We start from the raw sequence: 21,178 nt of genomic DNA, 5'->3' as shown, positions 1-21,178 counted from the left end.
AGAGAGCATGAGTGGGGAGGAGAGGGAGAAGCAGGCTCCCTGTTCAGCGGGGCTCAATCCCAGGACCCCAGGATCATGACCTGAGCCGAACGCAGACACTTAACTGACTGAGCCACCCAGGCGCCCCTACAGTAACTTTCAATATCTTTCATTTCTGTCATTTGAACCAGTTCTGGGCCGGGTTCAATTGATTGTCCTTATGGTCTGTGTTCAATAAATAAAACAATGATAGAATGTGAAAAAATTAAAATGAGTATTTGGGTTCAGAATAGGAAAAGATAAAGTGGAGCCAAGGAAGGCTTCACAGAGATGGGGACTGAATTGAGCCTTAAGATATATCAAGAGCTCAGCAAGGCAGGAAGAAAGCCTGTTGGGGAAAACAGCCTACCTAAAGGTGAGAAGATAGAATGAACATGGGCACCTTCAGAGTACAGTGCAGAGGGGAAGGGGAGAATGGGAGATCAGTAACCTGGGGCATTAGCCACCTGGTGTTCCAAGCACAGCAGTGAAGAGATTTTGGAGTTTTTAAAAGATTTTGAAGCAGGGCAAGTTCTCAGAGCCGTGATTTAGGGAGACTGGCATGGGGACCTAGGTGGAACAAAATGGAGGGGAAGGGATGAGGGGCGGGAGCAGAAGCCAAGAGGGTGGTGCCTTAGACCAGGGGGGCAGAAACAGAAACATGAAGAGGGGAGAAGGAAGAATCAGAAGTTAAGGATTAAATCTTTACTTCTCCAAGAACCTTAATCTTGGCTGTAAGGATGAAGTTGGGAGGGGAGTCTAGATCCATAGAAAACATGTTTTATTTTAGGTGTTGTGTCTTCTGGGAAGAGCTCTAGGGCTGAAACTTAGGGTGGAAGTCAGAACCAGACCAAATGGATTGTCCTCTCAGTTGAAAGAACAAGAGTTCTGGTCCTCTTCTACTGTTTGTGTGCTGACCCCAGAGAACTGGCCTCAGCTCTTGAAACCTCATTTTTCTCATTTGCCAACGATCATGAGGTTGTGTAAGGAACAAATGAGCTCATGGACATGGGTGGATGTGTTTCTGTAGTTAACAAAGTAAATGGTTTTACAAAATAGGTGATAATAATCATTCTTACAATTACGTTAAGCCACGTGAATGAGTAAGATCTTGGAAGAAGACAGCAGAGAGATCAAAGATCCAGGATTAAAACTTGGAGAGATTTCACAGAATATCATCCAAAAGAGGAGTCCATGATGGAGGCGGAGGTAAACTTGGAGAGGTAAGAGACCCTGAAGATGGGGAGTACTTTGGGGTGGCCTCCACATTGTAGGAGAAATTCGGTTGGTAAATACTCATCAAAAGTGTCCATCTAGGGTTCAGGTACGATTGAATGACTTTCAGAGTCAGAATCAACATGAAATGGAGAAAATGCCCTTCTGCAGAGGTCCCTGCTCTGATCTCAGAAATCCCCCAACACAATCAAGTCACCTCAGGGAACACCTGAAATCCTGAACTGTTTGTATCTATCCTGAAGAAGGAGTGTGTTAACAAGAGCACACAGTCAACTTGATGCTTTTTCCCACCTCCAGCACCCAACCCCAGTCCACAACCTCATCTTTCTTAGCTGGTCTCCTTCGCTTCTCTTGCCCACCTACCCCCCCCCCTTATTTTCCCCTCCCACCAACTCCATTCTCCATTTTGCTCTGAAATAAGACTCTGCTCATGTCACTCCCTTGCTCAGATCCCTTCCCTAACTCCCCACTGCCTCGGGATAGAGGCTGTACTCCTTAGACACACAAGGCCCTGCATCATGATCTGACTCTCCCTCTCGAGCGTTCTCCACTCCTACGGGCACCCTCTGCTCAAATCACACCTTGGCAGTTTTCCGCAACCACCCTAGGTTCTCATCGTTCCCTGTCATCGCAAGGGATGCATCTCTTAGATGCCCTGCCCTCTTAGACTTACCTTGGAAAGCCTTTCTCAAGCCTCAGGCTCAGCCAGATGCCCCTGCGTGGTTGTTGATGGTCTGATTTCTCATCTTTCTCTGACGGGGACCCCTTTGAGAGCAGGGAAGATCATTATCTCTAGAGTCCCTGCCTCACCTGGTTTCAAGTCGTCTCTGGTTGTCAGTCCACTGGTCCGGATTTGGAGCCTCCCAAATACATACACACCGTACCCGGGCCAGGGGCGGAGAGAACCCGGTCTAGAGCGCTCTAGCCCGAGCGCGCCACTTGCACTTCCCGGGGCGGCCGCCAGGGGCCGCCGGGCTCTTTGTTTTCCTTTCTGGCCCGGGGTCGGGGCCGGAGGCCTGCAGAGCGCATGCTCTGGGGCAGTTCGCGGCCGGGCAGGCGAGCGGAGGAGTTGCTTGTGGCGGACCTGCAGCGAGGTAGGTCGCGCCCGTCACGGGCGGAGGGTCGGGGCGGAGGGTCGGGGCGGAGGGCGGCGCGCGGGGCGGCCACAGCCGGAGCCCTGGCGGGCCGGGGCCGTTGCCCGCGCGCTCATGTCGGCGGCGCCGGCCCCACGTGAAGCCGGGCGGCAGGAAGGCGCGGGTGCGGGCGCGCGGGTCCCCGGCCCCGCGGGGCGCCCTGGCGCCGGCCTGGCCCCGCCTGGCTCGAGCGAGGGCCGCGCGGCCCCTCTGCCGCCGCGCCTCTCTCGTCCGGCCCGCGGCGCCCGCGCGGGCGGGAGATTCAAACGGCCCGAGCGCGGCCGGCCGTGTGCGCGCGGCCGCGGTGACCCCGCCGGGCGCAGAGCCGCGCGCCTCGCGGCCCGGGACCGGCCGCCCCGACCGGGGCTGCGCTTCCGGAGCGGGGAAAGTGGTTTTGCCCAGCGTTCGTCCGGAGGATGCGTGTGACAGAGCCAGGGGAGGGATCCTGCCCGGCGAGAGTGTGTGCCTTAGGAGCGCGAGGGTAGGCTGGTGAGGGTCTTCTGTAGGGAAAGAAGTCTCAGCGTCAACAGGCACCAGGACGAAGACTGTTGACTCTTGGAGAGGTGTGCTGTGAACCCTGCATCAAACTCATCTGTCAACCGATTATTTACTGGCTTTCTACTCCGTGCTGCGCTGGCAGGGCTGGGGAACAGTGGTGAGAAGGGCCCCGCGTGGCCTTTACAGAGCCCCCGGTCTCCTTGGGGAGACCCATCTGGGGCCCTCAGTTATTGGTCCATTGTGTCACCGAAGTATGTCCGTGAAACCATTCATTCGTCAAATGGTAATGGAGGTGCTCCAGCCACGTGTGACTTGTGTGCCCTAGCAGAAGTTGAGTGTATGGAGTGGTCCGGGAACTCTTGAGGGGGTCAGGATGGCTTTCCAGGTGAGGTGACTCTTGAACGGGGTTTTGACCAGAATTGGAGTTATTCAGCTGCCTGGGGTGGAGGAGTTAGTGCCATCCAGGCAGGGGCATGCCAAGGCATGAAGGTGTAGGTGAGTGCTGGGGTTAGGAATACCACAGATGTTGAAGTCTGGTTAAAAGAAGGGAGTAACAAGATAATACAGCAAGGGCTGGGTCTTGAAAGGTCTGGAGTGCAAGACCAAGAAACACTGGGTGGTGGTGGAGGAGGCAGGGACGGTGTCACCCAAGAAGGGCAGCAGAGCGGAGTCTGGAAAGATGAATCCGGAGTTCACCTTGCTCTTGTTGCAAAGACATCCCAAGAGCAGGAATCCTGTTCAGCTTTGCAACTTACTAGTTGGGTGCCCTTGGACCACCCACCCAGTCTCCCTGGGTGTTAGTTTCCTTATCTGTAAAATGAAGGTAAGAGGCATGTTGTGAGAATTACTAATATCCTGTATTTTTAATAAAGCAGTGATTCTAACATCCGGTGGAAGCTGAGGTCCCTTTCCCCCGGGCATAACTCTGTATACAAGGGGGCGCCTCTGGCGAGGAACTCCTGGGGTGAAGTATACCAGCGCTGTGCCTGGCACATAGCAGGAGCTCAGCAAGTGTTTGCTGACACATGAGACCCTCTCCTCCCGGGGACCTTAACTCACAAAGATTCTTAAGCTTCTGAGACTGGCAGGCAAGTGTCTGCCTCCTGACGTTGGTGAGGTGGGGGTGGTGGCCAGGACAGCTGCTGTGGTCAGAGAGGGCCCTGTCTGTCTTTGCAGAAACGAGGCTGTGGAGAGGTCGTAGGAGGTCACAACAGGAACACCAGGCCCCTGGTAGACTGTTTAGTCTGGTGTGCCTTCATTCACTACATGAGGAAACTGGAGCCCAGGGAGAAGAGGGGAGGGAGGGTGGGGGTGCCCTGGCCCTGATGGGGAGTGCTCAGGAGACCTGGGATCTAATCCCACTTTTGTGGCCTGGGGCACCTTTCCTTAGCCTCAGCTTTCTTATCTGTAAAACCAGGGTGATCACACCTAGCATCATAGGTGGCTCTTAGTGGAAGTTGACTCTCTATCTGAGTTCTACTTATTTCTATGTCTTACTCTTCTCCCAGACTGTAAGCTGCTGAGGATGGAAGCTGTGTTTGTCTGTTAGGGAGTGAGGGGTGGGGACAAAAGATTGCTACTTATTTCTAGTCGAGACACTTAGTGTGTGGTTAAGAAAACACACCCAGAGCAGTTCGAGAAGGAGTCTGTACAAAGGACTGATTTGTGCAATGGAGGATAGGCAGGTGGGTAATGGGTGCAGGGCTCCACCTTTTATTTTATTCGTTTATTTATTTTTAGCTTCTTTCTTTCTTTAATCTCCATACCCACTGTGGGGCTCGAACTCATGACCCTGAGATCAAGAGTCACATGCTCTTTTGTGTAAGCCAGCCAGGTGCCCCCAGGGCTCCACCTTTTAGGAGGTGCCCTCATCCCCTGCCCTGCCTCTGGGATTGCTCACAACAGCATTCTGCAGTACCTAGAGTCTTCCATCTGAGAGGCAAATATTCTGAGGCTCACTGAGAACTCAGGTCTGTCCTTTCCCATGTCCTTCAGTGGCTCCCACACCCACCTGGCCCACCCACTTAGACCCAAGCTGCCTCAGTGTCTCCTCTCTGGTCTCATCATCTTCTTCCACTCAGCTGGCTTCTGCCCTCACTTGTGTTTGGCCAAGCTCATGGGGGATTCTGGAGAGGCCTGCCTGGGCTGCCTCCACCCCTGCCTGGATCATGGCTGCCTTTGGCTGACCTGGTTTTTGTTTTTAAGTCAATCAGGTATACCTGGTTTCTATTCCTGACTCTTTTTTACTGGCTGTATTCTCTGAGCCTCAGGCCCATCAGTTGAATTAGGAGTGATAGTGCTGCTTCAGCTTGTTGTGAGAAGTAAAAGGCTGTTGGCATACAGAAGATAGGAGTGGCCAGTGCCCCAGAGTGGCTTGTATTTTAAGGAGTAGGTTGGTATGGTGGACAGACATGTAAACCAGAGTAATTATGATCTAGAAGATCCCAGTTTCTCTGGGAGAGAATGGTTAGTTTAGGATGAGGGGAGGGACCAGGAAATTTACCAGTGGAGGTGACTTTGGGACTGAGTAGACATTCTTCCAGTAGGATAAGGGATGGGAAGGTATAGAGATGCAAATGGTCTGGAGAGAACAGTAAGCAATCTAAGATTGTGTAGGAAGCAAAAGGAGGATGTGACAGAGAAGGGATGAGGCCAAATGTTATGTCAGTACCAGACCCTGGAGGCCTTTGGCACCAGGCTAAGAAACGTGGGCTTTGTCTTCCAGGCAGAAGGAACCACAGGGGAGTCTGAGCAAGGAAGCCGCTTGTTTCAGGTTTGAGGTTTAGAAAGATCATGATTGACTTATGGAATGACATGGGGTGGGGATCAGGAAGACCAGAGCCAAGTGGCTGTCTTTTCTTGGTGAGAGGGTATGAGAGAGAGCCCAGGCTGGCTGAGAGACTGGGGAGCTTGGGGAGGAAGTTGGCAAGGGCACCAGCTTTGGAGTCTGACCAGCTTGGTTGAGACCTTCACTCCCTTTTCCAGTCCTGGGTGAGGTACTTTACCTTTCTGAGCCTCAGCTTCCTCACCTGTAAAGTAGAATCAGTGTGCCTAGCTTGCAGTGACATGCCCCACAATGTTCACCAAAACGTGGGTGGCTAAGGAGATGTTCACTCGGTTCCAACCCACAGTAACACATGTTTTTGTTAGCGCCCTGTGATACCAATCACCTCATGTTTATTTTTCCGTCTCCACTCCAGGCCTTGCCTGCAGGTCAGCCTAGCATCAGCACCAGTATGCTGACATAATTCTCTTCCCTTTGTTTTCACTTCTTGTTGTGAGCACTTTTCCATGCTACGACACGGTCTCCCTCCCTGCCACAGGTCATTCTGATGAGCTGACGGGAGATTTACTTTTGGCAGGACAGGTCCTTGGCCAGACATACAAGCTGTCTACCTGAAACAAGGATACCTGTTCTATCCCACACCCCTTAACCCACCCAGCTCTGCATACTTAACATTCCCTCTCCTTGGCTCCCAACGACTTCAGACTTAAGGAAAACATCGGGTAAAATGGGGCTCTTGGGTCTCTCCTCAAGCGTTTGTCCCCTAGTGTTCTCCCGCCTCACCAAATAGAAGTCTACCATCCTAGTCATTTTTTTTTAAGATTTTATTTTTAAGTAATCTCTATACCCAATGTGGGGCTCGAAGTCACAACCCTGAGATTAAAATTCACATGCTTCGCCAACTGAGCCAGCCAGGTGTTCCAATCCATCCTCCTCATTTAAGCCAACGCCTGGGAATCCTTGTGTTTGGCCAAGCTCATAGGGGGATCCTGGGGAGGCCTGCCCGGGATCCCCTGGGTTTTTTTTAGGATGAAGAAAGTCATTCTGGATCCCTCCCTCTCCCTAACTCCACACATCTAATCCATGAATTGAATCTGTCTCCTAAGTTGATCTGTTTTGTGTCCTTTTTCTCTATTACCTCGGACAGACCCAGTCAAGTCACCATCTTCTCTTATTTGGATGCCTGCAATGGCCTCCTCTTCCAGTCGATCCCAGTTTCTTTACAGTAGCCAGAACAACCGTTTAAGAATGCAAATCTGGGGGCGCCTGGGTGGCTCAGTCGTTAAGTGTCTGCCTTCCGCTCAGGTCGTCATGATCCCGGGGTCCTGGGATCAAGCCCCGCATCGGGCTCCCTGCTCAGTGCGGAGCCTGCTTCTCCCTCTTCCTCCCCCCACTTGTGCTCATGCTCTCTCTCTCTCTCTCTCAAATAAATAAATAAAATCTTAAAAAAAGAAAAGGATGAGGGGCGCCTGGGTGGCTCAGTCGTTAAGTGTCTGCCTTCGGCTCAGGTCATGATCCCAGGGTCCTGGGATCGAGCCCCGCCTCGGGCTCCCTGCTTAGCAGGGAGCCTGCTTCTCCCTCTCTCTCTCCCCCTGCTTGTGTTCCGTCTTTCGCTGTGTCTCTCTCTCTCAAAATAAATAAATAAAATCTTAAAAAAAAAAAAAGAATGTAAATCTGATGAAGACTTTCTTAAAAGTTTTCCATTTTCCCTAGAAGGCCTTGCATGATCCAGCCCCTGCTCACCTCATGCCATCTGACCAGTTCTCCAGCTGCAGCCGCACTGGCCTCTCCTGGTTCCCAAACTTACCACACTGTGTCCTGGGCCACTTTTGTCCTGGTCTTGCCCTGCTGGCTTTCTCTCATATTTCAGGTCCCAGCTTAAAGGTCACCTCCCTGACCACTCTCTTCCCTACCCCAAGTTATTTTCTTTTTTTTTTTTTGATGTGATAAAATATACATAAAATTTACCATTTTCACCATTTTTTTTCCATTTTAACCATGTTTAAGCATATAGCTCAGTGTCGTTAAGCACACACACATTGTTGTGCACCCCCAAGTTATCTCTTACGTCACTTTGCTGAGTGGATCTTTCACTCAGCACCATCCGTATGTTTCTTTCCTGCTACAATGTAAGCTCCATGAGAACAGAGAGGGTTAGTCTCCTCTTTCCTTGCTACACCCGGCCCAACACCAAGCACTGTAAATAGGCACTCAATAAATATTTGTGGGACAAATGAATAAATGCTGCCATGTATTGAGTACTTACTGTGTGCTTGGCACTGCAAAGTCCATTACAAACATTTCATTCAGGGTTTTTTTTTGTTTGTTTAAGATTTTATTTATTTATTTGACAGAGAGATAGAGAGGGAACACAAGCGGGGGAGCGGCAGGTGGAGGGAGAAGCAGGCTCCCCACTGAGCAAGGAGCCCGATGTGGGGCTCGATCCCAGGACCCTGGGATCATGACCTGAGCCGACGGCAGACGCTTAATGACTGAGCCACCCAGGGATCCCATTTCATTCAGTTTTGACAGCAGCCCTGAGAAGTACCATAGCATTCCCCTTTACAGAAGAGGCTACAGCGCAGAGAGGTCAAGGCTGCGGGCCAACCAGGGTCACAAAAGCTGGGGTGAGCAAGCCACAGCTCTAGCAGATGAATCCAGTTCCCTCTAATCCCAGAGAATGTGCATCTTTAGCATGGTAAGAGGGGTCTCAAAGAGGTGGGTTGGAGAGAAGGCGTCACACCCCAAGAGAATAAAAGTTGGGTGACATTCAGGACTGCCACCTCATCACAGTCAGAACTGGGCCAGTCACAACCTGTAGAAGGCGCTCAGCCTACACAGGCGTGGAGGATTCTGAACCTTTGGCTACTTCCTTATCTTCAGTTCTTTGTGAATTGTTAACAGGATTGTTAGCAGAAATGTGCTCAGAAAATCCGAGGCCTTTGGCCTTGTGTTCATTACCAGGCAGTGGGGAGCTGGAGAGGCTGATGCTCTAGGACCTGCTGGAAGAAGGAGATGGGGAGAAGGTGCCGGTTAGGCCCACAGCTGAGCCTGAGAAGGGCTCTCGAAGTTCTTACTCCATTTATAGTCTTGGGTAGAGTCTCATCCCTTAGCTCCAAAATGGAGGAGAGCTGGGTTAGATTAGATTAGAGCTGTGCTCAAGCATTGCCTGGGGTAGGCTCTAGATGTCATAATACCGATATGAATGTATAGTTTACAGCATTAGCTCATTTAATCCTACATAAAGATGTAGGTACAATTACTATCCCTGTTTTACTGAGGAAGAAACTGACTCATGAAGAGGTTATGTAATTCTGCCCAAGGTCAAGCAGCTAGAAAGTAGCTGAGCCCAGATTCTGGCCCTGAGGTCTCTCCACGGGCACAGGCTATCCCACTTCTACATCAGGGTAGCTCTCAAGGGCCCTGACCCCTGCCAACCATTCCAGAACGTGTGCGATCCAGATGGGAGAGCCCCAGGCTTAGGCAGTTTCACAGCCTTAAAGACCAGGGCTCAATAAAGATTTATTTCCGGGGCTGGGTGTGTGGAGGAAGGCGGCTTTGGACACAGTTTGGGCTGGATTGGAATTGAGAGAGCTGGGGAGAATGTCTCTGTTCCCCGCAGCCTTGAGGAAGACAGGGAGACCATTGTGGGGAAGCAGCAACCGAATGAGGAAGCCATTTGGGGCTGAAGCCCTCAGCTGTCCTGGATGGTGCTAGGTCCAAGAACCTTTCTTGTCACCCACAAGTGGTTTCCTTTCCCCTATTTGTAACACCTGGTGAGTATATACAGTGTTTATTTATTAATTGGACTCTTTAGGAAAGCCAGTGTCTTCTCAGGAGTGGCACTTTTAGATCAGAGGGCACAGATGGTCTGGTTTGATTTTTTGTAATGAGAATAGCTTTTTTGGTTTTTTGTTTGGTTGGTTTTTCTTTTGCTCTGATAACAGTAGTGCTTTCCCAAAGTTATTAGTGGTTATCTCAGGGTTGAGGGGGAGCTGTGAGAGATACTTTACTTGATGTTGTTCTTCAAGGCTTTAATTTTTTATAATAAAATAAAAAATAGGGGTGCCTGGCTGGCTCAGTCAGAAGAGCATGCAACTCTTGATCTCAGGGTCATGAGTTTGAGTTTCACAGGTGGAGACATTACAAAAATATATAAATAAACCCTAAATAAATAAATAAAACATGTAAAGTTCTTTGTCAGATATTTTACATAATACAGGAAGGTACAAAAAAAAGTGTCCATAATCCCATTTTCCAGAGGTTACTAACCATTGTTAATAAATGTATTTCCTTCCACACAGTCTTCTACACCTATTTTTGCATGTGTATGCCTTTTTTAATGGGATGATGGACTGTTTTTTCAAGCTGCTTGTATTATTTGGCAATGGTGAACATCTTCCTATTCGATAAACACATCTCTGAAAGCATCCTCTTAATGGCCTCATACTCTTCTATCCTGAATATATTGCATATTTTCTGGCCAGCCCCCTACCATGGGGCACATGGGTGGTTCTATTTTTTTTTTAAGATTTTATTTATTTATTTGAGAGAGAGAGAGAATGAGAGATAGCACAAGAGGGAAGAGGGTCAGAGGGAGAAGCAGACTCCCCGCTGAGCAGGGAGCCCGATGCGGGACTCGATCCCGGGACTCCAGGATCATGACCTGAGCCGAAGGCAGCCGCCTAACCAACTGAGCCACCCAGGTGCCCCTATTTTTTTTAATATTAGGAAGAATACAGTAGAGAATATTTATGGAACCTAATCTTTGGGTGTATCCATTATTCTTGTTCTCCTCAGATAAATTCTGAGAAGTGGAATTGCCGGAATTCCTCTTACCATTTTTAGGGTTTTTGGTAAATGTTGCCTAGTTAGAGCAGGAAAGTGATTGCCATTTCTGAAATGGAATATTTGCCTCGGTTTTTCAGGAAAGGAAGATGCCACCCAAACGTATAGCTAAGAGAAGGTCACCCCCAGAAGATGCTCTCCCCAAAAGCAAGAAGGTGAAGGGTAAGTTGGCGCTGGCCTCTATCTCTGAATGGGGGCCCTCTTGGAGCCCCCAGAATCTAGGACTGGGCTCCTGCCTCCCTGACATCTGAAGCTGAGGGGCCTGGAAGCCCAGGAGCTCCACCCAGATGCAGGGTCCCGTGTAGCTTACTGAATCCCACCCCCTGGAAGTCATAAAGGAGGAGACTTGTCTGCAAGCACTCAGGCAGTACTGGCAAAAAAACAAAAAAACAAGACCCTAGCTAGAACTTTGCTCCAGGCAGTAATGTACTATGGCTAGGACCATTGACTTCCAGAAGTGGGTTCAAGTCCAGGCTCTGCCACTTTCTAGCCGTGTAACTTTGGGCAAGTGACTTAACGTCGCTGAGCTTGACTTTACCCCGTTAATAAAACAGAGGCAAGAACAGCACCAATTTCGCTGGGCTGTTAAGAGGAAAACGAGATACGTCCTGGTAGCATTTGAGGGAGGCAGCTGTGCTTTGCTCTTTCCTGGGACCCTGGAGGGAGACGGGGAGGAGAGAAATCCACCCCCAATCTGGGAGGGAATAGTGTGGACCGACGCTCAGATGGTGTCTGTCTTTTGCAGACCGTCGTAACCAGGCAGTGAGGGCTGTTGCCTCCCATCGCGTTCCAGGTGCCCAGAGGCCGAGCCCTCCTGACCAGAAAACCCGACCAGGTGGCTCCCTGCCCAAGGCACCCTCTGCGCAGCCGTAGCTGCCCCGGCAGCCGTGGCCACACCCCCGGGGGGAGGAGCTGGACACCATTGGCTGTCCGGGGCCGCGGGCAGCCGCCATTGGCCAGCAGTTGGCCCTATGCCTTCCACTGGTTGGCTTGTACCTTTCCGCAAATGCCTGTCTTCTCTCTTAACTCCTGCCCCTTCCTCTTCAGCTGCGGGTCAGCTGCCAGATAGGAGCGGAAGGGTTCCGTGGGAATATGTCTGGGAGTTAAGTTGCAGCCTGATGGTGGAGGCTAGGGACAGTGCTCTGACCCATGTAGGTTCCTTTGGTTTCAGTGCAAACTTTACTGTTTATTAGCTCCGTGACTCTGGGAGGGTTACTTAACCTCTCTGAGCCTCTGTTTCCTTTCCTGTAAAACAGGAGCCTAAATATGGAAGGTCTGTAGTATAATTTAGGGGACTACAAAGCAATTTAACATTTGTAGAATAAGCAGCCAGTAAAGGGTAGACATTATCTGAGTCCTCACTGTTGGCACCATGACTTCTGAGAACTCAGAGCTATTCAGGAAAATCATCTGTATCCTCACTGTTCTCTTCCCCTCCCCACCAAGATTCATTTCACAATGTTGATTGTCCCTCATATTAATAATGTGCTCAGTTTTTAATTTTCACAAAAACCTTGTGACACAGTTATCTTTGCTGTTCACATTTTACAGATGAGGAGACTTAGGCTTCCTAGAAAGATCCTAGGACTGGTCTGTGGCAGAGCAGGGGCTTGAACCCAGGTCTGTGTGGTCCCAGAGCCCATGCAATGACCCCTCCTCTCTTCTGTTATCCTGCACACTCAAGGGCTGTCTTCTTCACCCCTCAGTCTCCCATAGGTCCCACAGCACAGAACCAGGCATGGTGCTAACACTGGGCCAGGGCGATGTGGGCCAGTTGGGGCTAGGCGAGAATGTGATGGAGAGGAAGAAGCCGGCCCTGGTCCCCATTCCGGAGGACATCGTGCAAGCCGAGGCTGGGGGCATGCATACTGTGTGTCTAAGCAAAAGTGGCCAGGTAGGTTGGGGTGGGTGGCACAGGATTGGACAGGGCCTGGGGTTGGGGGGCTTGGGGAAGGAGCTTTGAGCCACACACATCACTCTGTGGAGTTGGAGCTGGTTAGCTGCACAGGGAGTGCAAGAATGGACTGAAGCCAGACCTTGTGCTAATGGGGGCATCTTGGGCACAGGTCTACTCCTTCGGCTGCAACGATGAGGGTGCCCTGGGAAGGGACACATCAGTGGAGGGCTCAGAGATGGTCCCCGGGAAAGTGGAACTGCAAGAGAAAGTGGTACAGGTGTCAGCAGGAGACAGTCACACAGCAGCCCTCACTGAGGATGGTCGCGTTTTCCTCTGGGGCTCCTTCCGGGTAAGACTGGGTCTGGAAGACCGCATGAGGGCTGGCTGGCTGGCAGAATTCACTGGTGAGACCCCAGTGATAATCCATCTCCACCTCCTTGTTGTACTTAATGGTGGGGAAATCAAGGCCCAGAGGCAGAGCTTGGGCCCAGACCCAGGTCTCTTCATCCAGGCCTGTCCACACCACTGGCTCTTTCCTCGAGTCTATATTATGAAGTGTGTTATCTTGGGAAAGGGGTGGGTCAAGGATGCCTTTGGGCTGAGGCTGATTCAGGAAGCCTGCTGTCCTCACCCATCTCCCTGCCTTCAATCTCCCCCCTTCCCAGCCCTCTTCTACATCTGTCAGGGGTTTGGGGGTGCATGAGAAGGATTGTCACATCTCAGAATTTCTGAGGCAAGGGAGTTTAAAACAGTAGAGTCAGCATTAAAATTGTCTTGGTACTTTGGTATTTATTTTGAAATGTCAAAGATAAAGGAACCTGATGAGGTGTGTCCTCATCATGGCTGTTTTTAAAGCTACTTATGGAGAATTTCAAACACATAAAGGTAATCAAAAATATATCGAATACCCATTTACTCGCCTCCACAGGCATCAGCTTGTCGCCAAACTTGTTTCCTCTCTACTCCCATCCATTACCCTACTCCTTTGTTACTTTAATGTAAATCACAAGCCACATATGATTTCATTCATTAAGTATTTCACTGTTTGTCCTGGCTCCTGCCCACCTCTTCATCTCCGTCTGGCACCAGTCCCCTTCACCAGACAGCTCTGTGGTTGCCACAGGCCTGGATCTGGCTGGTCTGGGGCAGACAGGACTGGCGGATAAGTGCTCTGTCCTGCCTTCCAGGACAATAACGGTGTGATTGGACTCTTGGAACCCATGAAGAAGAGCACGGTGCCCGTGCAAGTGCAGCTGACCGCGCCTGTAGTGAAGGTGGCCTCAGGTAAGCCTGGGGGTGCTCGAGGTGGGAGCTGGAGAACCTCGTTCTGGGGCTAGCCTAGTCTTGGGCCATATAGACAAGCCCTGTATCCTGTGCCTTCCTCTCCCCCGCAGGAAATGACCACCTGGTGATGCTGACAGCTGATGGTGACCTGTACACTTTGGGCTGCGGGGAGCAGGGCCAGCTGGGCCGTGTGCCTGAATTATTTGCCAACCGTGGTGGCCGGCAGGGCCTTGGTAGGTGGCTTAGGTCTGTCTGGCAGGGCAGAGCAACTTGGCAAGCCACCCCCTGGTGAAGGTCAGAAGCAGGAGGGATTCTCTGTGTGAGTTTCGGCTTGCATCAGCTAGGCCTGTGGTGATAGGTGAGAACTCTGACTCTAGAGCCAGACCACCCTGGATTTCAATCCTGGTTCTACTACCTATTGGCTGTGGGACCCTGGACGTAGTTTTCTCATCTCTAAACGTACTTCACTGGGTCGTGGTGAAGTGAAATGGAGTTAACATAGAAGAATGTTTGGCACATGGTAAGTTCCATGTAAATGTTACCTTTTACGACTCTGGGAGTCTGAGTGAGGCACTTTTACTCTCTTGGCCTGTTTTCTCTTCTTTTTAATAGGGAAAAGGAAGAAAAATCCCTCCTTAGCTTCCCTCCAGGGGCTATAGTATTGGGAAAAAACACACAGGGCAGAGAGAGAAGCTGTGTGTCTGCCACTGACCCCGGCCTCCTCTCTGCTACAGAACGACTCCTGGTTCCCAAGTGTGTGATGCTGAAATCCAGAGGGAGCCGGGGTCATGTGAGATTCCAGGACGCCTTCTGTGGTGCCTACTTCACCTTTGCCATCTCCTGCGAGGGCCATGTATATGGTTTTGGCCTCTCCAACTATCATCAGCTTGGTGAGTCCCAAGCCAACATCTGGCGTAGCCCAGAGTGACTTGGGTTCCAATCCTGGCTTCACCACTCATTTGTTGGGCACCCTTGTTGGGGTCCGCTAACCCCTCAGAGCCATAGTTCTGTTATCTGTAAACTGAGAATATCCTTACCTTGGTATTTGTGTGGAGGAGGTGGCCTCACTGTGTGAGAGGATGAAGAAGCACAGCTCCTTGGACAGCTTCACTCCTGACAGCTCTATTCTGGCATTTTCCTCCCAGGAACCCCAGGCACAGAATCTTGCTTTGTACCCCAAAACTTGACATCCTTCAAGAACTCTACCAAGTCCTGGGTGGGCTTCTCTGGTGGCCAGCATCATACAGTCTGCATGGATTCGGAAGGTGGGACCTCTGGGTTGGGGGTGGAGTATTCCTTGGGCATAGCCTAGCCAGACTCCTGAGACCATGGTCCTTGGAACCTGGGCCTGCTCCGTGGGTTGGGCCAGATGTGGGTCCATGAGGGCCATCCCCATCCCCCAGAGTCTTGGCACTCTTCCAAGTATGAGCTCAGTGGGGTCCTTTGGGGGTTCTCCCAGACGTCCCCCAAAACTGGGACAGATGCTGCAGACCTGCTTCTCACCACCCTGGGAGTGGGGACCAACTCCCTTGGATTTGGGAACTCACCTGACCTACCTGGAGCATGCCCTCTGCTACTCTTCATCTCCTCCCTCCTCCCACAGGAAAAGCGTACAGCCTGGGCCGGGCTGAGTATGGGCGGCTGGGCCTTGGGGAGGGTGCCGAGGAGAAAAGTATACCCACCCTCATCCCAAGGCTCCCTGCTGTCTCCTCAGTGGCTTGTGGGGCCTCTGTTGGGTATGCTGTGACCAAGGATGGTGAGTTGGGGCTGCCACTTGGTGTGGTTGGGTCCTGGGGGTCATGATTCTTACCAAACTTCTCGTCAGTCTGTGATGTCCATCATCAAATAGAGCCGAGATGCAGAGAGCACTATTTGTGATGACGTTGCTTTTCTCCTGTCAGAAGCTCTGGCTTTGATGAACATAAAATGAGTAAACATATTGTTTTAAAAAGGGTTATTTGTTTTGTAGCATAGAAAAACAGTAAAGAGAGATACATCACCTACAGGCAGTAGGACTTGAATCCCAAGTCTCCAGAGTTTTTTTTTTTTTTTTTTTAAGATTTTATTTATTTACTTGACAGAGACACAGTGAGAGAGGGAACACAAGCAGGGGGAGTGGGAGAGGGAGAAGCAGGCTTCCCGCAGAGCAGGGAGCCCAATGCAGGGCTCAATCCCAGGATGCTGGGATCATGACCTGAGCCGAAGGCAGACACTTAACAACTGAGCCAACCAGGCACCCCCAGGTCTCCAGAGTCTTAACTCAGTCTTCCCTTTACACTTTCCACCAAGGTGACCCCTTTATTTACAACCTAGTATGTGCCAGCTTCCCAGGGAGTTGTACTTAAGACTTTTATTAGGAGAAAGAAGGCTTAGTCACTGGGGTTCCAGCAGGCACAGCAGAGGAGGCTCTGAACCAGATGGTCACCAAAGCCTGAGTGGGTAAGATCGATAGCCATGGACACCTTGAGAAGTCTGGAGCTGATGGAAGCGCTTGACTGGAATTATCTGGGAAGAGTTACTGAGAAAGTAGAGCTTGTACTACACCTTAAAGGTTCAGTCCAATATGATAAGCAATGAAAGGCATCCCCGGCACAGGAACATCTAGAGCAGTCTCAAAGGTCCTTGGAATGGAGGGTGGTATAGGGTTTTGGGGAGTGGCCAGTCATGTAGAGCCTTGAATGCCATGCCTAGGAGTAGGGAGAAGTCTTTGGCAATGTGTAAGGAGTGTGGTCTCTGGTTGACAAAGCTATTTTTTTAATCCATCATCTCCTTGGCTTCTCCCAGCTTCCCTGAACTCCCAGAGGCTGGGACATTGCTAGGCTGCTAAAGGCCAAAGCCAAAATTCACCCTCATGTTCTAGACTTCTCACGGTATAGAAAGGTGGGGCTAGGGGTCCTGGAGACAGCTGTCCCCATTTCTCTCCCGTGTAGGCCGCGCTTTCGCCTGGGGCATGGGTACCAACTACCAGCTGGGCACAGGGCAGGAGGAGGATGCCTGGAGCCCGGTGGAGATGACCGGCAAACAGCTGGAGAACCGTGTGGTCTTATCGGTGTCCAGTGGGGGCCAGCACACAGTCTTACTAGTCAAGGACAAGGAACAGAGCTGATGAAGCCTCTGCGGGCCTGGCTCCTGGCCCTGCCACCCTCCCTCCTGGAACTGGGAAGCTATGACAACTACAGACTCCAGCAGGCCTCCCCCAGCCCCGAATACTCTTGTCATCTCCTGCCTTTTTCCTATCAGCAGAACAGAATCCTTTTCCTCTTCTCTGTCCTCCTTTCCTGAATCATCCTGCAACCTACAAGATGAAGGGGAGTGGGGGGAAATGGAAGAGGGGAGGGGGTTTTGGCAGCCGGAACATTGCTCGCCCCAGAGCTATGTGGTTAGACCTTTCCCCCTCATCCCTACTTCCATGGTCCTGGCTGACCCTGGTTTTGCCTGCCAAAAACCAAAAATTCCTCCCCTGGGGATTTGGTGCCCACGTTCTGAAAAGTTGGGGATTCTCAAGCCCTACTCTAGCCGTGTGCCACTCTCTGTCCTTCACAATCCACAGGCAGACAAATGGTATGGTGGTCAGACCCAGCTGTCATGGACCTATGCCTGGGGGAAACCGGAGATGGGGCAGGGCTGCCTAGCCATGGACAACCCCAAGCCAAATATTTGGCCCTCAACAGATGTCCATGGGGAAGAATAAACAATGATCCTCCACTTGATCAAGAAAAAAGCCAATCAGCCTTTCTCCCAGAAGCACAAAGCATTCTGCCCTTCAGGCATTGCCTGAGTATCCTGCCCATCTGACCTGCCTTACCTGCAGCCAAGGGCCTGACGTCTGGAAAGGAAGCTACATCTGCAGGGCAGGACATGGAGGGAGTGGGGAAGGAGAGTTTTATAAACAAACTTATAGCAATATTGAGAGTGAAGGGAGGGAGGGGAAAGGGGTCAGAAGGGCAGAGGCTGGTGCCCAGAAGGGGAAGCAGCAGCTTGTACAGTGGCTGAGAAAATAGAAAACAGTTTTGATTTTTTTTAAATATAAAGTATTTTGGAGGGGAGAGTGAAATCTTTTAACACTTTGAATAAATTTAGAGTTTTATAAAACAGGCCACTTGTTTTTTACATACTCCCTGCTTTTTTAAGGGAGCACCTGTCGTGTTGGAAAGAGCAGAATAAACCCATACCTATGCACCTGGTCAAGGCTAGGACTTAAGTGATGTCGTGATGTCCTGGTATGTGCCAGTCAGCTATTGATGTGACTGTTCCATACAAGTCAAAAAAGAAAAAAAGAGTTGATTGATTTTTGCTTAGGTATTTATGTTTCAGGAATCAGTGGATTTAAAAAAAAAAAAAACTATGCTGCATAATGTGAGACATGGAATGGATCTTTTAATATCCTAATCCCAAACCAAGATTTGAGTACAGTACATATCTACAAATACTTGCACTAAGCTTGCTGTTATATCATTCTCAACAGCTGATGTAATTGATTAAACATGGTTAACTGCACAATAACTCTTAAGACTACTTAATACAGAAAGAAAAAAAAAGACTACTTACTACGAGTATTAATGTAGATCTTCCCAGGCACTTGAGCAACCAAATCATACAGCTGACCTGTCTACAATGGTGGTCACTAGCTACATGTGGCTATTTACATTTAAATAAATTACAACTTGTAAAAATTTTAAATTAATTTCCTTGGTTGCACTAGCCACATTTCAAGTGCTCAGTGGTCCTGTATGGTTGGTGCCTGTGGTATTGGGCTGTGCAAACATAGAACGTTTCTATAATTGCAGGAAGCTACAGTGGACAGTGCTGATCTAGAAGGTCTTTACATGTATAACAGGAAGTTTTTATTATCACCAAAAGGATTCGTCTTGGACGTCAGTGACTTGGAAAAATGAATATGATGTAAAAGAACTTCAAATGTATTCTGTGATTTTTCCCCCCTTAAGTTTTAGTTTTGATACAGGCAGTATACTGATTGGAAATTGACCTCTTAGAAGGGACACCACACTTTTGATTCTAATATTTTCTTTGTAAAGAAGCACTTGTGTATGTGCTGCTCCTCCTCACTGCCCCCAGAAAAGTCCATTTGGTTTAGACTTACTGGAGTTTTCCCTTCTGACAGGATAGCATGATGAAAATACCCTGTTCTTGATAACAGGTCTTCTGTATTGGGACTTAAAATGGGCGAGGCATTGTGCTGAACACTTTACATGCAATAATAGCTCTTTCAATCCTTACATCAGCCCTGCAAAGTCAGACTTTTCCCTTGGGAAACAGTCCCTAAGAGTTGTGACTTGCTTAAGGTCAAGAAGCTACCTACCAAATGCACAAACTAGCAAACGAGGCTGGAATCTAAGTCAGCCTCTTTCTGAGCCTAGAACATCAAATCCTTTTCCTTGTATTGCACGTAAGTGTTATAAAGCTCTCTGTAGGTGCTTTACATATATGAGAACAGTGTCAGGCACATAGTACTCTATAATATGCTCTTTGCTGTTACAATTGTATGTTTTTTTCTGTTCCCTGTAGTTAATAATTGTCCTGTTTTTCACATGCATAGATTTTTGGTGTTAGGTATTAATTTAGCGCCAAAATCTTAAGTGTAAATTTCCTTTTGTTCAAACACATTGAGTACTCTGTTTTATCTTTTCCCCCATCCTCCTCCAACCTGGATTGATTACCCCAAACCAAATGTAATCATAGTACATAATGTGGCTCTGCTATAAATATTTACAAAGTTGTAAATGTTCGATATTGCTTTGACAGACATTATATTTTATTTTTTTGCCCGCTGTGGGGTTTGAACTCACACCACCTCCTCCTCCCCCCTCCCCGCCTCCCCAACATCAAGAGTGTCACGCTTTATTGACTGAGCCAGCCAGGTGCTCCTGCTTTGCAAGAAATTATAATCAGAAGATGGAGAAGTGTGTATGTATGAATGAAGGGCAGTCGCTAACATATCTGAAACTTCAAATGAGAAAGTACATTTAGAAATGTGCAGATAGATTCTAGGGAGATGTGGAAACTTGCCTCAAGGGAGTGGGAATTGGGGCTAAGGATAGGGTAAGGGACTGCTGTTTATTGTTTATTTTATAAAAGCAACAAATTTTTTTTAATATTTTATTTATTTGACAGAAACAGCGAGAGAGGGAACACAAGCAGGGGGAGTGGGAGAGGGAGAAGCAGGCTTCCCGCCAAGCAAGGAGCCAGATGTGGGGCTCGACCCCAGGACCCTGGGATCATGACCTGAGCCGAAGGCAGACGCTTAACACTGAGCCACCCAGGCGCCCCTCAACAAATATTTTCTCAGTGCCTACCATATCCCAGATGTTGTTGTAGGAATTTGATTAGAAACAAAACACAAGAATCCCTGTCTCACGAAGCTTGCACTCTAAATTAAAAGCAAACATTTAAAAATCTTCCACCTGTAGAAAGCAAAGAGCACCGCAGAGTGGCTGGCAAATAGTACCAAATAAACAGCTCTCTGCTATAATTTGAAGGCCTCCAAATACCATGTTGGAGAATTTACTGGATGCCAGGCATTGGGCCAAGTACTTTCCCAACTTCTCATTTTCTCTTCACAACACCCTATGTGGTAAGCACTGCTATTATCCATATTAGTCTCAGGTTAAGTAACTTGCCAAAATAATTAGTGAGAGGAGGCTGGGATTGATAGCCAAAGCGCCCAGCCACTACACTTGCTATTACAGTAAGTAGGATAAACCTGGAAATGTGGCAGCTAGTGGCTGGATATCGTTTTCAGACTGGTAAGCGCTTGACTTGGGGGCCCAACGCCCTAAATTGAGGAGGTATATAAACTGGTAAAGAAGGGCCTTAGTGGCTTATCGTCCAGAGGGGCCCCAGAAGGGGATCCTCAAGCACTTTGGGTGAGGTTCACTGTTAGAGTTGATGATCACTCACAGAAGCTCCCCATTCTGAGAAATGGGCGCCAAAGTGAGGCTTTGGCCTTGGACACACCCAGACTAAGAGAGTTAAATTGTCGGGATTATCTAGTCACTGTAATCGTGTTCACTGAGGGCCTTCCATGGACAGGTAATTGTTCTGGGACAAGTTAGAGCTGGCGCTTTGGGTTAGGGTAGTGGATATGGGACTCCGGAAAGTAGAATGACAAGACTTGGGGGTTATTTCGTTGAGATGACAGGGTTGCTCCAATTTACACTCCCTGTACCCCCCCGCCCCCTCTTTTCACCCTAGGGCTATATACAGGAATGATGGAAGAATCCCATCCAACTTCAACAAAAATCTCACGTCTCGCAAACTAGGAAGCAGGGTGAGGGGGTGGCTGGGGCGGATCTGTGGTTTGCCCAAGGTCACACAGTGGAACTGGCTCCCAAAGGGACTTTTCAGTTTCCTAAAAAGTGTGCTTTATTTGCAGGGTTTTTTGTTGTTTTGTTTTGTTTTTTACAATGAGCATAATTAGTTTTGTAATTTTAAATGTACTTGTGTGTTTGAATACACGGT

The 21,178-nt window shown here is 49.4% G+C and overlaps 1 protein-coding gene across 5 annotated transcripts; it reads left to right on the top strand.

The window, feature by feature from the left end:
- The first annotated feature begins 1,133 nt into the window (after window positions 1-1,133).
- On the top strand, window positions 1,134-19,446 carry RCC1 (regulator of chromosome condensation 1). 5 transcript variants are annotated; one of them, XM_028113939.2, is made up of 12 exons: window positions 2,305-2,348; window positions 9,293-9,446; window positions 10,599-10,680; window positions 11,264-11,353; window positions 12,225-12,412; window positions 12,585-12,764; window positions 13,603-13,699; window positions 13,810-13,932; window positions 14,434-14,589; window positions 14,845-14,964; window positions 15,303-15,455; window positions 16,630-19,446. In XM_028113939.2, exons 3-12 carry the CDS (start codon window positions 10,608-10,610, stop codon window positions 16,803-16,805), a joined length of 1,356 nt encoding a protein of 451 aa, XP_027969740.1. In that variant the 5' UTR covers window positions 2,305-2,348; window positions 9,293-9,446; window positions 10,599-10,607; the 3' UTR covers window positions 16,806-19,446. The 5 variants fall into 5 exon arrangements, with proteins under 5 accessions (XP_027969741.1, XP_027969738.1, XP_027969742.1 ...); XM_028113940.2 differs by lacking the exons at window positions 2,305-2,348; window positions 9,293-9,446 and adding an exon at window positions 1,134-1,241; XM_028113937.2 differs by lacking the exon at window positions 9,293-9,446 and having other exon boundaries at window positions 2,267-2,348.
- Window positions 19,447-21,178: the final 1,732 nt, after the last annotated feature.

This window comes from Eumetopias jubatus, unplaced genomic scaffold (genome assembly GCF_037043125.1).
Source record: "Eumetopias jubatus isolate StellerSeaLion01/CBP00866 unplaced genomic scaffold, mEumJub1_p1.0 scaffold_4, whole genome shotgun sequence".
NCBI classification, from domain to species: domain Eukaryota; kingdom Metazoa; phylum Chordata; class Mammalia; order Carnivora; family Otariidae; genus Eumetopias; species Eumetopias jubatus.
The sequence above is the reverse complement of the archived record's forward strand: the minus strand, read 5'-3'. Positions and strand labels throughout refer to the sequence as shown.